Raw genomic sequence first — 16,198 nt, forward strand, 5'->3', positions numbered from 1 at the left:
AAACCAATCCTCAGAGTTGGGGAACATTGTCAGAGCAGAAGGAAGCAAGTTTTCTTCCAGGACAACCTTGTACTTGGCTTGATTCATGCCAAAGCTGCCCGATTCCAGCCTTTCTGAAGCACCCCCAGATCATCACCGATCCTCCACCACATTTCACAGTGGGTGCGAGACACTGTGGCTTGTAGGCCTCTCCAGGTCTCCGTTTAACCATTAGATGACCAGGTGTTGGGCAAAGCTGAAAATTGGACTCATCTGGGAGTGCTTCAGCAAGGCTGGAATCGGCCAGATTTGTCTTTGTGAAGGACGCATGAATCAAGCCAAGTACAAGGTTGTTATCATTTTGTAGTTTCTTTTATTACATGATGTTAAATAAAGGAGCTAGATTATGTTCATATACACCAATATATATATATATATGTATATATATATATATATATATATATATATATTTTAAATGATGTCTCAATCCTAAAATCCTAGGTGATGCAAAACGTTTGGCCATAGCTGTACAATGCAATGGTAAAGGCATAGAATAGAGTACTAAACCATAGTCAGAGTGTTGTAAAAAACATTGTAAACCCTATTAAAGCACCATAAATACATGGTAAGAGTGTAGTAATGCAAATTGACTGTGGTGAACTTTTAGAAAGGTCACTGTGAGTCAAAGAGACTTTCATCAAGGAGGTAATACATGTATATTATGTAACCATGGAGAATTTGTTCCCAAATTAAATTTGTTCTTACTCTGATAACATCGTACAAGAAATACGTATAGACCTGATATGTCCAAAATGGATCTACTAAGATATTTAAAAAAAAAAAAAACTAAAAACCTTCAGAAATAGTAACACTATTTAAAAATTAATTACAACCTTCAAAAATGACCTAAAATGAACCTATCAACCAGTGTATCATAAAAGGGGACATATCATTTAACAGCTACAAAATGTAGAGGCAACAAAAACATCCACATTGTTTTATGTTTGTTACTTCTCCAGATTTTGCACCACCTAGTCTGTAGAAACTGACAGTTGTGTATGCCCTTGTAGCATTTTGCAGTAGAAAATCAGGTATCATGTGTCAATTTACAGCCTGTGAGCTTTCCTTGTTGTGAAACCATGCGTGTGTCAATATGAGAATATGCTAAACAACTCTGAAGATTGTACAGAGTAATTTATTGTCCTGGCATCTGAACATCACCCAAATTCCATTTTGTTTTTTTATCTATATAACTTGGAAACAACATAATTCAAAAGAGGAGGTCAACATCTTTAAGTGTCTGTTGGGATCATAACATGAATGTTAATTATATTTTACAAGGGTTTGATAACTTCGTTGCTTTTAGTGACACTGACATTTGCACATAAAAATTATATATTTTTATATATATATATATTTTTATCATTCTCTATTAACATTTTACTCTAGGATGATTTCTAAATCTTTTTGTTTATGTAAATTGAAACAAAAGAATGTATCTTGTTTAAAAAACATGGTTCTCACTGACAACACACACCCAACTAACATTACTTGAGAGACAGAATTATATATCTTTGGAGGGAAATAAGCTCTCAAAGACTTTGCCCTCCTGGTTATAGTCCAGTATGCTCTAGATATAGCTTAATTCCATTAAAACACATTTAGGAAAAAAAGCATTTACAAACTGTCATCAGGAGAACAACTAACTAGCCATTGAATGTAAACTTCAACTAGAATTCATAATTATCTCTAGTCTGGGACTAGTGATAATACAGTTTGGCACATTTTAATCCTCTTCTTTATATATAAGCACAGACAGCTGCGATACTAGTGGAACAGACAGGTTTTATGCAATTATGGATGACAAACAAATTTGAATTTATTATCTTTAAACACTGTATCATCATAAAGAAAAAACTGGTATAAGTGAAAAAAAAATCTATTTCAAATATCTATATCTAAAAGTTTAGGCAGTGAAAAAGCACTTCATTGACAAGGAGTGTGGAATGATGTTCTGTTAACTGTCTGGAACTGCTTAAAACGTCTGTTTAGTTGCCACAAACAAATTCACATTATCAGAACGAACAAGACTGCTAAATACTTCCTTCTTGCTGTTAAAACATACTTTTCTTAGGAAAGGAAAGGTTGGTAATTCATACATCTTTCCAAAGTTTTTTTTTTTAAACGGAAACAATATTTAGAGCCACTGATGAAGGTGGTATCAGTGTAATATACACAATGCACTTGCATCTCTGTAATGTACATCAAATACTTTACAATGAAGCATTAACCAAAAAAAAAAGTAAATTAGAGAAAAGGCTAAATGTATCTTCCTGAACACAAGAAACTTCAAAATGCAAGTTGAACCATTGATTCACAATTAAGTAAAACATGAAAAGCCGTCCCCATAGCTTATGTAAACAGTTCATTTTCTTGTGCTTGACATCTTTCTAGAGTCACTCTCTCTTGCCATCTTCAACATTCTAGTTACCCACAACAATATTTATGTCTTGACTTAAAAGGTCAAGGTTTTCACTTCCCACGAATTTACTAGCACCCTGCCATCTTTCATTTACTCTTTTTCTTTACACTTTACCCAAGATCTTCCTTTTTCATCCCTTCATACTTGTTAAAAGGAACCTTTCTAAGGAACAAGCTTTGACAAACTAAACTTGCTGAAAAATGTCTTGTGGTATGCATGCACATGCACGGTCCTCCTGTGGTCTTTTGCTTGCGGACGTGTGTCCTAAACCCAGGAGTCTGGAGAGGCTGGGTAGTGGCTCGTTTCATAGTTTAGTTCGCTGTAGGGACGAGCAGCTGAATAGAAGTCCACATAGTTGCCGGTTGACTTCAGTCCCAGATGCATATTGTAGTCAGTGGTGGGAGGAGGGCGGTGATGCACTTGATCCTCAAATAATGAGTCTTCGTAGTTTCTGGTGGAGTTCTGAAATGGCGGATACGTCTCATAGTCTTTCTTGGCGCTGTCTTGAGGGAGAGGCTGAGAAGCCTGTGGAAAAACAAGTGTTCACATCAATTACAGATACTCTTTTTTCAAATAAACTACCAAATGGCTTAGTTTGTGTGCCTTTTTTGTTGGGGGGGGGGGGGGGGGGCAAGTTGAATGCACATGTTTAAGCTAATAGAATATTAACATACAATTTTGCTTACTATTTGTACTGCTGTGTGGAATGAATACAGAGGAAAGGATTACATACTTTAAACTGGCATGCCTGTGATGTAATGAAAGGGCTTTAAAAGGGTTTTACATTTTTTCTTACTTTTCTGGCACTACTACTAAAAACCAGAATAGCTTTCTTGAATCATTAAGAAGCACACACAGAATCTACACTTCAATATGTAGCCATTACCTGGTTTTGTTTGATATCGTCACTCGGGTTAACATAAGAATTCCGGAACAATGTTGATGTTCCACTTGAGATTTGAACTGGTGAAACACAAAAGAGAGAGAAATAAATTGGGAGTTAGGGTTCTTGGTTAGTATGCTGATGATTAGTAGTTATTTCAGAGAGATTCCATTTAACACAATTTCACAGTAATGCTGAAAGACCTACAAACAGCTGTGTTTAAAGGTTTTCTAAAGGAAACAAGTTTTTCCACCCATTTTTTCTACTCCTCTTAAAAATAGAAAGACTTGTACACACTTTTAAAAGAATGTACAATTGTACAAGCACAATTTGGAAGTAAATTGAGTGTAAGAGCGAACGGTGCTTGTCCCCGATTCTGTGAAGCATAAATGGAGTGAAAATACTGCACTGAAATGGTATTCTGAAGACATGTCTTGCCCTGATATATAGCGCCTGCCACATCATCAACATATTCGTCAAAGCGATTCTGATGACAGCGCAGTGGGGTCCCAAATAGACAATTGAGCACTGTGTTAAGACCCGCTGAAACCAGGTTTATTTAGTGGCGCAATCAGAAACTTTAACAATTGAACACACTATAAAAAAACAAAGCAGTCTTAAGAAACAACTGTGTGTGTGTTTGGACTGACACAGAAAGAGGAAATCAAAGAAAGAAAAGTATGACTGGGATGAGTGAGCGGTATTTTTCTCTGGTGTACTCCATTGCTAAATTCTTGTAGTTCACATACTGTAGTTCACATTTAGAGGATGCCAAAATGATGAATAATTTTCTTTATTTATGTATTTCATTTAAGATTGAGTCATTTAGTTTGGTATGTAACTAGTCACAAACCACCATTTCCAGCATCCTTAAATTTACAGTTTGGAGGTACTGTAAGCTACTCGATTTAAATAAAAAAAAAATCAGATTTAAAATCAAATAAATCCGATTTGTTTTATATATATATATATATATATATATTTTTTAAATAAAAAAAAATCGCCAACCCTGGTGTATTTACACACAAAAACAGACGGACACGTGCACACACACGCTAGCAGAAGAGGCAGCTCTAAAACTCCAACAGGCAGAGATTAAAGTTCACAACCTTTCACCAACATCAGCATCAGCTCAATTCAGCCCCTGGTGTGAGCCTGCCACTCCTGACAACATTGGTATATTTCAAACTGTTTTGAGATATTTATATATTCTGGCAGGTTTTATTTTTGGTTCTTGTTTTGTTTTGTGGTTTAAACTAAATTTAAATGAACCAGGCCACTAAAACAACAACAAAAATATCAGCATCTAATGCTCCATTAATTCCTGGTACACCAGAAAAGACACAGGTATCTATTAATTATTCTAAACAGTGGCAGATGTGAATGTTAAGAAAGGGACTGATAAAACCAACACCTCTTTTAAAGCAAGTATGATTACAGCTTTGGTATTCATTTAATATTTAAAAGGTATCAGTATTTGGATCGGATACTGTTTAGCACTGCAGAAACCCCACCGTCTTTAACACTACACACTGCTGAAAGCACTCTGACTTGATGAAGATTCAGGGTGGGAGAATGGTTTATTTTCATTCTATTACAAAGTAGCTCTTTTCTATTTATCCAACACTAACATAACTGATATAAACTATACAGAAAGCTATTTTGCTGCATGATATGTATACTGTATGCATTTATAAAAGGTGTACAGTAGGTGTTCCTGGTATAGGACAGATGTTTCACAATGAAAGCCCTATGCAGCTGCTCAATATGTTAACAAATCATGAATAATTGTAGCACTGTGCATTCAGTGTCAAAAAAATGAACAATGGGATACCTAAAAATACACATCATTATTGTAAAGTGATTTAAATCACAAGAGGTGTACTGTGCATATTGCACTAAAACATATACATATTGCATCATGTTGTATAAATTCGATGCTTGTGGTAGTTGTTGAAACCTGATTATCTGCACAACACAATAAGCCGTAGTATAACTAAGCAAAAATAATAAGTTTCTACTATAACTTCCTATAGTTTCTATTATTTATGTTTTTATTTATTTATTTGTTGCATTGATATAGCGCTTTTTATACAAAAGTATCACAAAGCACTGTACAGAACATAGCAGAAAAAAAGAACAAAAAACAAAAGGACGTAACAGGGCAACAAGCTCAGTGCTCAATTACGTGACGTAACACTTAACAACGTAATAATAATAATAATAATAATAATAATAATAACAGTAAGCCACCCTTAACACTCTAGTTCCAAAACCAGGGTTTTTGAGGATTCACGACATTTAGCCTGTAGAACCTAGTAAAGGTATAGGGAGTAGCTCACACTGCCGCATTGCATATGTTCTCGACAGATGCACCCTGGAAATGTGGGTTTGTGACTAATTTTGTAGTCACCCCGAAAGGGGGACGGTGCTTGAATTGTAGCGAATAGCTGGTCTGAATGGTAGTAAGCACCCAGATGCCTGTGGTGCACTGGTGCCAATAGTCCAGGATGGCTCCCTGAGAAGAGGCCCTGGGCCTGTGGCAGTAAACTCCTAGGGATGCTGTTTCGCCTGTGGCTTAGCCTGCGCCTTCTGTCTTTGTGCAAGGTGGCCTCTGCGACAAGCAGCCGCAGGCCGGTCCCGTGTATCACTGCTGGCAGTGGGCGCTGCCGGCTGTGCCTTTCTTTGGGGCTGCTGGGCCCTAGGGCGCCCGTTTGCTGCGGTTTACGTACCAGAGGTGGGAGTGCTGCAGCATCTCATCCACCATGGAACCACACAAATGCCCTGGAGTGACCGGGGTGTCTAACAGCAGTGCTTTGTCCCCACCACACCAGACTCATCAAAAATTGATTGCCTTGCTTCCTTTGCTGTAGGCCAAGACACTTGCTAGGTTGCGAGCGGTATGAGCTCTGCCGACAGGGAAAGCTTCACTGGTGGGGACGTGTCGTCAAACTCCACGTCCCCAGATGGCAAGGCCAGTTCCTGTTCACCCACTTCCTCAGGAGATGAGAGATAGACAGTATGTCCTAATGTGGCCAATCTGTGCTGCCGGTTCGGTGGCTTTAACACCCAGTCTGTAGCAGTTCGGTACCGGTTTGGTGACTTTAGCACTGGGTCGGTTCGGTGACCTTAGCACCGGGTCGGTACGGGGCCAGTACCAGGTCAGTCTGGTACCGGTTTGGTGACTTTGACACCGGGTCGGTCCCGGTTTGTTACCGGTATGTTCAGAAATGGTCGGTGACCTCGGTACTATTCGGTGTAGGTCCACCAAATCTAGAGTCACCATGGGTGGCAACATACAGGGATGCCCATCTGTAAAAGCCACTGGCAAAAACACTCAGTACCACACAAACAGTCAGTACCAACACAACACTGAGAGAAGCCTGCATGTTAGAATGGACTAACAGCCTTCGCAATTGTGATGCTAAAAGCTGTCACCAAAACGGCATCAAGATACTGAGGTTAAAATTGCAAGCTACAACAACAACCGAAGCGAGTCTCTCGGTCCTGCGCAGTGCTGCTGAGCCCAGCAGCTGCTCTTGCTGCACGTGTGCTGAGCACCACGTTGCAGACAGGCCTGCATGTCGTATCTGTACAAACAGAAAACAAACAAAAAAAAAAAAGAGAAAAAACTTTCTCAACAAAAAACAGTAATGAAACAATATAGTGCTAACAAGCAAAAACGAGAAATAAAATAAGCTATGCAGCCTGGGGGGAGAGCACAAAGTCAGCCGACTTATGTTGCTGGACTCTGGCCGCTGATTTCACGCGGGGCACAAGGCCGCAGTGGGACATAACTAGCAACATGCTGTAGTGCACACAAATACATGTAAATAGAAAAACTATTACTGCGATTCACATACAAAGTGCATACAAACTAGGGCTGTCGATCAATTAATTTTTGATCAGTTAATTTATGGGCATTAGTTGATTAACTGGTAGATTAATCCATCCACATTTTTAATATAGGTAAAAGCTGTCCTGCATAGTAATACTTATATATATATATATATAAAAAAAATATAAGCCCAATGGGAATTTGGTCTTTTTAAAATTATTTGTATTATTATTTTTATTTTCGTAAATGTAACACATTTTCACAGTTCTTTTGGGCCACTGTCAGTCACATACCTGAAAACACAAGACAGCGGAGCTGTGTTTCCATCGTCGGTTGTTTCTTCTACCATTACAGCTACCTATTTGGCTTCCTGTACTTCTGCTTTTATTGCATCTAGCAGAACCCTGAGACACCGAAGAGGTTAAGTTGTTCTGAACTTTGTTAGAGGTACCTGAGAATATTGTAGCTATTGACAAGTGATTGCTTAACATGCTGCTGTAGTCAGAAATCAGAGAAAGTAATTCCACATAATGACCTTTATTTGAGGAATTGGTGCCTTCATTGTGCCCTCTGAAAGCCAATTCTTGCTTACCAAGGTAAACAACAGAATCAATTTAAGAACCTCATTATTTGTTCTTACTTGCTCATTGTGATGTAGTGTATCCCTATGCTTCTGCTTATCCAGTTGAACATCAATCTGGGTTTGTCCAAACATTTTGAATGTTACAGTGGCTCACAAGTGACTTTGGGAATGCTCATGTTTTTGTGCAGACTTCATTAGACATTCTAGATTGCTGTAGCCAGTGCTGTTCCATATCGCCTTTTCTGTACTGAACAAAAGCATTATTATTTTTTTAATTGACAGCTACTGGTAAGCCATGGATACCTTTAATAATTTCAATTTTGGAAGTATATCCCTTCCCTTCCTGTGTCAGTTCGGGTATTTGTGGTGTGTATACCTCCCTTTTTTAACAATCTCCAATTTTATTCAGAAAGTTCTTGAAAATTGATTCATAACCAAATCGACTACGACTACAAATTACTTTTAATTTCTAAAAAGTAATTTGAAATATGATTTTGAAGTATAATTCTCAATAAGCAATATAGTGCGAACTTCAGCTATTCTTACGCCACTTACCCTAGCATATTTATGTCCCGCCTCTGCTCACTAATGATTGGGCATGTTGCAAAACCAGGGCAGATCTTTGACTCTCCCATTGGTTAAACTTACTCAAGACCTTCAACCAAGCAGAGAATACCTTCAACTATTTATGTCCCGCCTCCATTCACTTATAATTGGACTGCCGCAGAGAAAATTGGCTGATTTTATTTGATATATACAGTATATATATATATATATATATAAAAAAAATCTGCACAATTAAATTGTAAACAAATAAATAATCTGAGATCAACTCTTTAGTTCATTAATTGGTCCAATTAATCTGTTAACCTGAACAGCCCTAGTAAAAACACATAAATGTGATCTATATACAGATATAAGCAACAATTGAGGAGTTTCCATGTGTGGTTACATACACGTGAAGTGGCGATGCGCGTAAATCTCATTTACCGTGAGTATAACATAAAACACGGGAAATCCATGCCTATTTTCACATGGAAACCCGCATTTCACATGAAAACATCCACAGCTCCCAATCCAGACAGCTTTGGGAGCATACGTGGAAGGTGTCTGGCACAGATCTCAATAATCCTACATCTCTGCCGGTTTTCAGCCATGGTGATCTGCAGTAGCTGGGCTGAACAGTTTCATTATATACCTCTGAGTTAATTATTTTATTTTTTCTTTAATTAATAAGTTGTGTGATAAATTAGTTGAAATATTATTCACTACTAACATTATGCCACCCCATCAATGGATATTTGAAAAACAATTTGGGCAAGAGCAGCAAAACATATTATTATACAACCAGGCACAAGGCATTTATTTATTTATTGATTGATTGATTGATTGATTGATTGCATTTCTGTAGTGCTTTTTATACAAAAGTATCGCAAAGCACTGTACAGTACATAGTAGAAAAAAACAAACAAACCACAATACATTTGTATTTACAAATCACAGCTTTATTACATGAGCTTAACACTCTGCTTTAGAGTTTCATTCAAACAAGATGTCACCTGACAACCATGGATTTCCAGGTGAGATTCTATCGTGTACCTTTTCTCTGTGCATGGAAACCACATTTTCCCGAGCATGAGAATGCAACGCATGGCTAATTTGCATAGCGACCTCCTCCTTTCCCCTTCATTTACATGATGTCAGGTGTAAAGAGGGTCTTGTTGAGTAAAATAAACTGAGCCAATGGAAACCCAAAATGTATAAGGTCATTTCTCATTTGGCCGGAGAAAAATTACAACACTCTCCCATTGTACTTCTCTGTCAGGTCAGTCTTGAAAGAAAAAAGGCGCTGACATCTGTGAGCGCAGTCCTTTTTATCCCTTGGGGGCGGGACCACGACTGCGTCACAGGCTCAAAGAGCAGCTTTGGTATACAATATTCAGGATTCGGGTCTTTAGGAGGTAAATACCCATTCAGTAATGAAAGGGAACAGCCTCTGACTATGAATTATTTACACAATGCTAACTCTCACACTAATTCCTACCTGCCATGGTGTCTTTCCTGGAAGTGTGCTCTCCTTTGTTACCATGGTAACTTGCATTTGTTCCAGTCGACTCGTAGTCTGTCTTCCTTTCCTTGAGACTGATCATCTCTCGAGGGGAGGCTGGGGCACTTGCTGCACAACAAGGACATTGTCAGTACTATCGTTTTGCATTTTTGATTTCTAGCATTGATTCTGGATGAAACTCTGTTGCACAAAATTAACATTACTGTTTCAACCTTAGTAATGTGCTTTTGCTATTTTCACTGATTAAGAAGATATCTGAAGGCAAACTTAATGAGGAGAAATGTTTGTTTAGAATAGGTTTTGTCTCACTCTGATAAATATCTTAAAATTTCTTGCTTTACAGAAAGGCAAAAAACAAGAACTAAAATGTTAACACATGGCAGTTATATTTCTTGCTACTGTACAAATAATAATGGATTGTGTATCAGCATTATTAAAACTGTATACAGCAAGCCTTGCACACATCCAACTCTACTTCTCAATCCAAGGTCAAACAAAAACATATTATAGAGGTCCAGGCTCCTCTCCTCAGTGTGCCACCTTAAACCAAGAACATACTTTAATGCATGTGAGGTGATTAAGGTCAACAAAGAATTACCTAATGTTTGCTTTTCTTTAAGTACAGGTTGCCACCACCAGGGGGTACTCTGGAGGCACTGTGAGAATAAGCAGGCTGCAAAGTACCTGAACTAAATCTGTTGTTGGAAAGGCAAATGTTGGCAGATAAAATGAAATCCTAAAAATTGATTTTATTTTCTGGCACCTTATCATTGCTCTTTAAAGTTTCTGTAAAGCGGATCTGAACAACCTGATTCCTCCATTGCATCAATTCATGGTAGAAAGGACAGTGACGTTGATACCAAAACATTGACGCACATCTTTGCTAGGATTCTTTTGGCTTTGTTTTATTTTTATTAAAGTGACTCTCTTTAATAAAACAGTGATACTGTAATCAGATCAAAATGACCATCCTCATAAATAAAGATGTACTATACATATAAAGCAGGAACCCATTGGATTTTAATAATGCAAATGTGTCTTCTAGATGAAAAAAAGGGTTTATCAGGAGAGACCCTAAATAGCAGATGGTTTCTGTGGATATTTACATTTCAATATAAAAATAGCATCCCCAAAGCAACTGCAAAGCTGAGAGAACATACAACAAAGCAAATCACTCACGTGGTTGTGCAGTGCCTGTCTATTCCCACTCAGCCCAACTATTTATGGGATCAGCAGCATTCCCCTTGCTGAGCCTCAATGGGCTTCTGCTTCTATTGGTGCCCATCTTCTCCTGTAGAAGCTATGGGACTGAGTGGCTAAACCCAGTCCCTAAGTGCTAAGCAGGATTTGCTTACCATCTGTACAGACTGCCAGCATGCACCCGATAACTCTTTTTACATAAAACTACAGTCAACCTTTAGCCAGGATTAAATGAAGACCTTTGAATTGATACTGTAGATGCTTGCTCTAATCACCAGGCATGTGGCTGCTTTATAGAGCATCCCATGTCTATCCTGCAACAACAAGGAGCATTTCAACGTCTGTGCATTTTTCACCACCATACAAGTCCCACCAATTGGTACTGAGCTGTCATAAAGCTAGTTATATGCACCCTCCACCCCACTTTGTACTTTAACTGCTTATGCAAATGTTAATGTAAATTAATTTAGAACAAATTTCATTTATGCTGCAGGTATAACTAGGGATCTACCTAATTTGCGATTTCGTGGATTTCACGAAAATCGTAAAATTGAGTGGTCACCCTGAAATTCACCTCCTCAGGGACCAATGCATACCGTACTGGTATGGAGATACAAAATAAAATAAAATAAAAAACAAAAAAAAACTATTGATTTAAATGAACTACTGCACACTGCAAACGACGCAAACTACATATCTTAATTCTGCAGGCAAATAAAAAAAGAAACATCCTTAGGCAAATACAAGTAAAAAAGTACTCCAAAGCGGTTAACTTTCTTGTTTACTGTTCACATGACAACAATGTTTAAACCAGCCTACCAGTGCATCTGTACTGGCTTTTTTTGCCTGTACTGTAGGTGGGACAAAGTCAGTGTTGCATCTCTAATTTGTGTAGTTTTTATACTTGCTATCTGTCCCGTCTCCATTCCGCTCTGAATGGCTAGGGGTCGCTGTCAGTCAACCCAGTGGTCCCTTACTTGGCTACTATAGGTTCACTGTCAGTGATTTCATCCTGTTCTGACAGATCTTGTTGACTAAAGCAGCGATATAATACTCTCATTCGTTTAAATGACTGTCAATCATCAAGACCTGCACCGACTGTGCACTTTCATTTGCCAGCTACAGCGCCTGTCATTAAAAGCGCCTACTTTGAAATTAGCGGGTTATGGTGCAGGTAAGAGTACTTGATTGACTTTATGTTATTGAGAGCTGTAATTGTATATAAATAAATACATTTGTGTTGTTTTTAAATTTAGATGTATATTTGCAGCTCTATCATGTATTGAGATTTGTTTTCTGTATATTCTTTTGTACTCGATTTGTACAAATTATACTGTATCTATACAGCACCCTGATACCTACTGGTGAGTGCCACTTTAGAAATTTTGAAAAATACATACATACATACATACATACATAAATAAATAAATAAATAAATAGAGAATTATGTATGTGATGGCTAATATATTATAATGTGATGGCCTTATTTCCCTTCACTCTCATCAGTCAACTTTCTTCATCAAACCCGATGTCCACACCAGTGCACTCTTTACAAAATAAATAAATGTTTTGTAATTTTTGCTACTTACCAGTCATATACAGCGCTACACTTAATAAAACATTCAATACAACATCTAGTACAGATGTGGGAAAAGCTTGCAAAGAGGAAAATGTACAATATGTGCTTGTTTCTTCTAGATTAAAATGTTAAACTCCAGGTTTTTTCCATCGTCTCCCCTTACACTGCATGACGTGAGCATGTTAAAGGCACACTGCTGTGCTGAAGGGGTGCACTCTCTCACGGGATGCACTTTCACATGCTCCACCGGGTCGGTGAAGACAAAGGGCGATTACACAGTATGTCATTCATAAGGTTAAAGTAAGGAAAAATTGATAGATTCGCCCCACTTCTGTCCTTTCAAAAATAAACGTCGATTTTGGCAACATAAAAAAATAATCGAATAATAGCAAACCTAATTTATCTGAAAGTACACATTTCAAAACGTTTAACTATGTTTTTGTTAACATTTATGCATCAGTTAAATCTGAAAGAAAATGATGGTGTTTTTTTTGTTTTTAATCAAGAAAAAATGACGTGATTTAAGTTAAATTTGGAAAAAAACACCTGGTAAATATTGTTTTTTTTTTTTTTTTTTTTAACACACTTGGCGCCCCATACAAAAAGCGCAAAGTATGTTTCAGCTGAGGATCATGTCAAGACATTTCCATAAGAAACTTTACATGCAGATGGACGTCAATTGTTTTGCACATGTGACTGGATTTTTTCTGAAAAAATACGATTGATCACCATTTAGATTCAGAATCACACATTAAAACGAAAGGCTGCTAAACAGAACATAAAACAAACAACAGCTTTCAGAAAACCAACTTGAATATAAGCGCAGACAGAAAGTATCCCTGTTGGTTGAAGCCAAGTTAAATCAGTACTACAGGTACGATCTAGCAGCCACCTCGCCTCAAACAACCTGCTGCTTACTTTTTAAACACAGTCAGAATTTCAGATCAGGCACGTTTTCTTTCTTTTTACCCAGCACTAAAAATAAAATTCTTGGATATGACAAACAACATGACAACAAACGTGCTGCATATATGGCCTTTATTAATGGCACTCCATTTTACTGCGACTATTTGTAGGCCTTTACAGTGCTCTGAAATATTATCTGAATAACATTATTTAATGTTTTATTCCATAACCTATCCGGGAAAAATATGTAAATTCTCCGCGATTTAAGTAGACCTCTTAGTTATAACAGACTGATTTTGTTTTTCCCATGGGTGAATCTACATTAGAACGCTGCTCATTTTTTTCTTCCAAGTTAACTGTGAGGAATAGCATGCATTAGATGGCATCCTCATAAATAATTTACCACTGCACTTAAGGTTCTGTAGCATGTCATAACTTTGCCTTGGGATTTTATCTTGAGTAAACACAGGTAGTTCTTTCCTTTTTATTCTTTTAACATCTCTGGTCTAACATATTCTTGAAACCTAAATTGTAAATTGTGTTTAGTTATTTTTATTACATAAAATAAAAATAAAAACTTTAAGGAAATAATGAAGTCATTCAGCTTTACAATACTTTATGATGCATTATAATAATATACTGCAATAAACATTTAGTGTGTCTTATCTTTGGCATGGATTTCACTAATCAAGCTCAAGATGCTTTTCTTTGAATGTGGCATAATATGTATACCTACAGCATATACCAAGCTTCATTGAAACAATACATTGGAATCTAACCTTTTTATATACATTTTAAATGGTTTTGTATGTACAGAGAGAAAGCTAACAGTTTTAGTTTGCACTTCAACCCCAGATTTGTTTGATTAGCATGGGCTTCAGGCATTAAAAGCAAACCGTGGTTTTCCAGGAAAACTGAGGCATGAAATGCTGTGTTTTCTTTATGGACTCAACAATAGCTTCTGTTACAAATGGCTTTTTGATAGCTGATAAAATTACAACAAAAGTGTTGTTTCTATGCTCTGCACGTGATGCCATCTGGTATCTCTATATCTACAGCGCGGGTGTTAATACACTGGTTACTATTACCATTTTAAAATGTATTAGTAATTATTCTGATTGTTCAGTAGTTTTATTTTAAAATCAATTAAACGTGTTGCTCAGAAAAAAAGATCAATATTTATTAACAACAATCTTAACCCTTTCTGCTGCAGCAGGATTCAGGATATGTACAAATGTTCTGCACCATTTTAAAACCACTGTTTTCTGCAGCATTGGCAGCAGAAAGAGGACATGTGTGCTTAGTAAAGCCAGTTGTAAACAATTAAGCCTCAATGTGGGACTTTGGCTACTGTCCTATTAACAAAATAATGCTCACTTTATGCCAAGGCTTTAGTTTTGCAAAAAAACAAAAACAGTGTACCACTGCTGTGCATTAAATAGGCTTACAACGACAGCACCAGTCATGCCACCTTTTGGTTTCTCAGTAGTACCTTCTGACGGCTCCTGTATTATTTCTGATGCCAAGCTACTGTAAACACTCCTTACAGTTTTAAATGAATGTTATATGAAAATGATATATATCAGATTTGTAGTCGAGTCCTCAAACCTTCGAGTCCAGAGCGTTGAGTCCGAGTCCGAGCCCAAATCCGAGTCACTATCATTCGAGTCCGAGTCACGAGTCCTTGACTTCGAGTCTCAAGTCTGAGTCCTTGAAAGAAACTCAAATCAATTTTCACTAAACTAGTGGTAGTAATGGGGGAACAGTTTACCGAATAGGCATTGTATGATATCGCTCCAGGAAAAATGCACAAATAATAAAAAATAAAAATACAAAAAAATGATTTCGATTTATTTATTCTAGCTAGATTATTCTATTTGCAGGCCTTTTTCAACTTGTCTGTCACTATCTTCTTTTCTTTTGGAATTGGAATTGGAATACTGTTTGAATGTATCTGAAGTTTATATATAAGCTTCAAGTTCAAGTTGTGGTTTCACTTTGATAGAAGCCGTGATCTGGACTATAGAGTCAGTGTAGTGTTAAAAAGTGGTACATTGTCATAATGTGGTAGGTGTACCAAAGTGTGACCAGTATAATGTCAGAAAGTGGTACGCTGTCAAATTGCAAGTGGTACTCTGTCAGATTTTGGTACAGGTTCCAATCAATTGCAATCTGATGGGTATTTTCCTATTGTCTAAAGAGGTACATTTACCACTAATTATTCATATTTTTTTTTGCAATCTTAAACTGGAAACAGACAATTTATTTAAAAAGAAAAAACAATTCACAAGAAGTCCACCGCAAAGTTGCACAAGTTGCATATGATAAATATTTGCATACTATTTTGATAATGATGGAAAATATGATAAATTACATTCAAAATGATGTAAAAGACTGGGAAATATGATAAATTCAACTTAAAAAGATGCAAAAGACCAAAAACAGTGTAATGTACCTGATTTGAATGGGCGCTTCCCTGCTTTTTTAGCAGAAGTTGTTTAGGCTTGCGCGAGCAAGTGCAGTGCGCTGAGTACCACTTTTTAACGCGTACCTGAAAATAACACTACACCGGTAAGAAATTAAAGTTACTTTCACCTCTGACTATAGCATCTACTTTGACTTCAATTCAGGTAAAATCTGTCAATCTGATTTAGACATTGCCGGAACTGTATATCGACTG

General features: G+C 37.2%; 1 protein-coding gene across 9 annotated transcripts in view; it reads right to left on the reverse strand.

Moving 5' to 3' along the window:
• Window positions 1-1,804: 1,804 nt before the first annotated feature.
• Window positions 1,805-16,198, reverse strand: part of LOC117400196 (catenin delta-2-like) — a 366,132-nt gene continuing 351,738 nt past the window's right edge. For 5 of the 9 annotated variants that reach the window (XM_059022195.1, XM_033999746.3, XM_059022191.1 and 2 more), the window contains 4 exons: window positions 15,127-15,228; window positions 9,810-9,941; window positions 3,348-3,424; window positions 1,805-2,986 (listed from right to left, as the gene is read on the reverse strand). In XM_059022195.1, the coding sequence (XP_058878178.1) occupies window positions 2,726-2,986; window positions 3,348-3,424; window positions 9,810-9,941; window positions 15,127-15,228 (572 nt within the window). In that variant the 3' untranslated portion in view covers window positions 1,805-2,725. The remainder of the gene's footprint in view (window positions 2,987-3,347; window positions 3,425-9,809; window positions 9,942-15,126; window positions 15,229-16,198) is intronic. The other 4 variants (XM_059022198.1, XM_033999749.3, XM_059022193.1 and 1 more) reach the window with 2 other exon arrangements.

This window comes from Acipenser ruthenus, chromosome 4 (genome assembly GCF_902713425.1).
Source record: "Acipenser ruthenus chromosome 4, fAciRut3.2 maternal haplotype, whole genome shotgun sequence".
Classification (NCBI taxonomy): Eukaryota; Metazoa; Chordata; class Actinopteri; order Acipenseriformes; family Acipenseridae; genus Acipenser; species Acipenser ruthenus.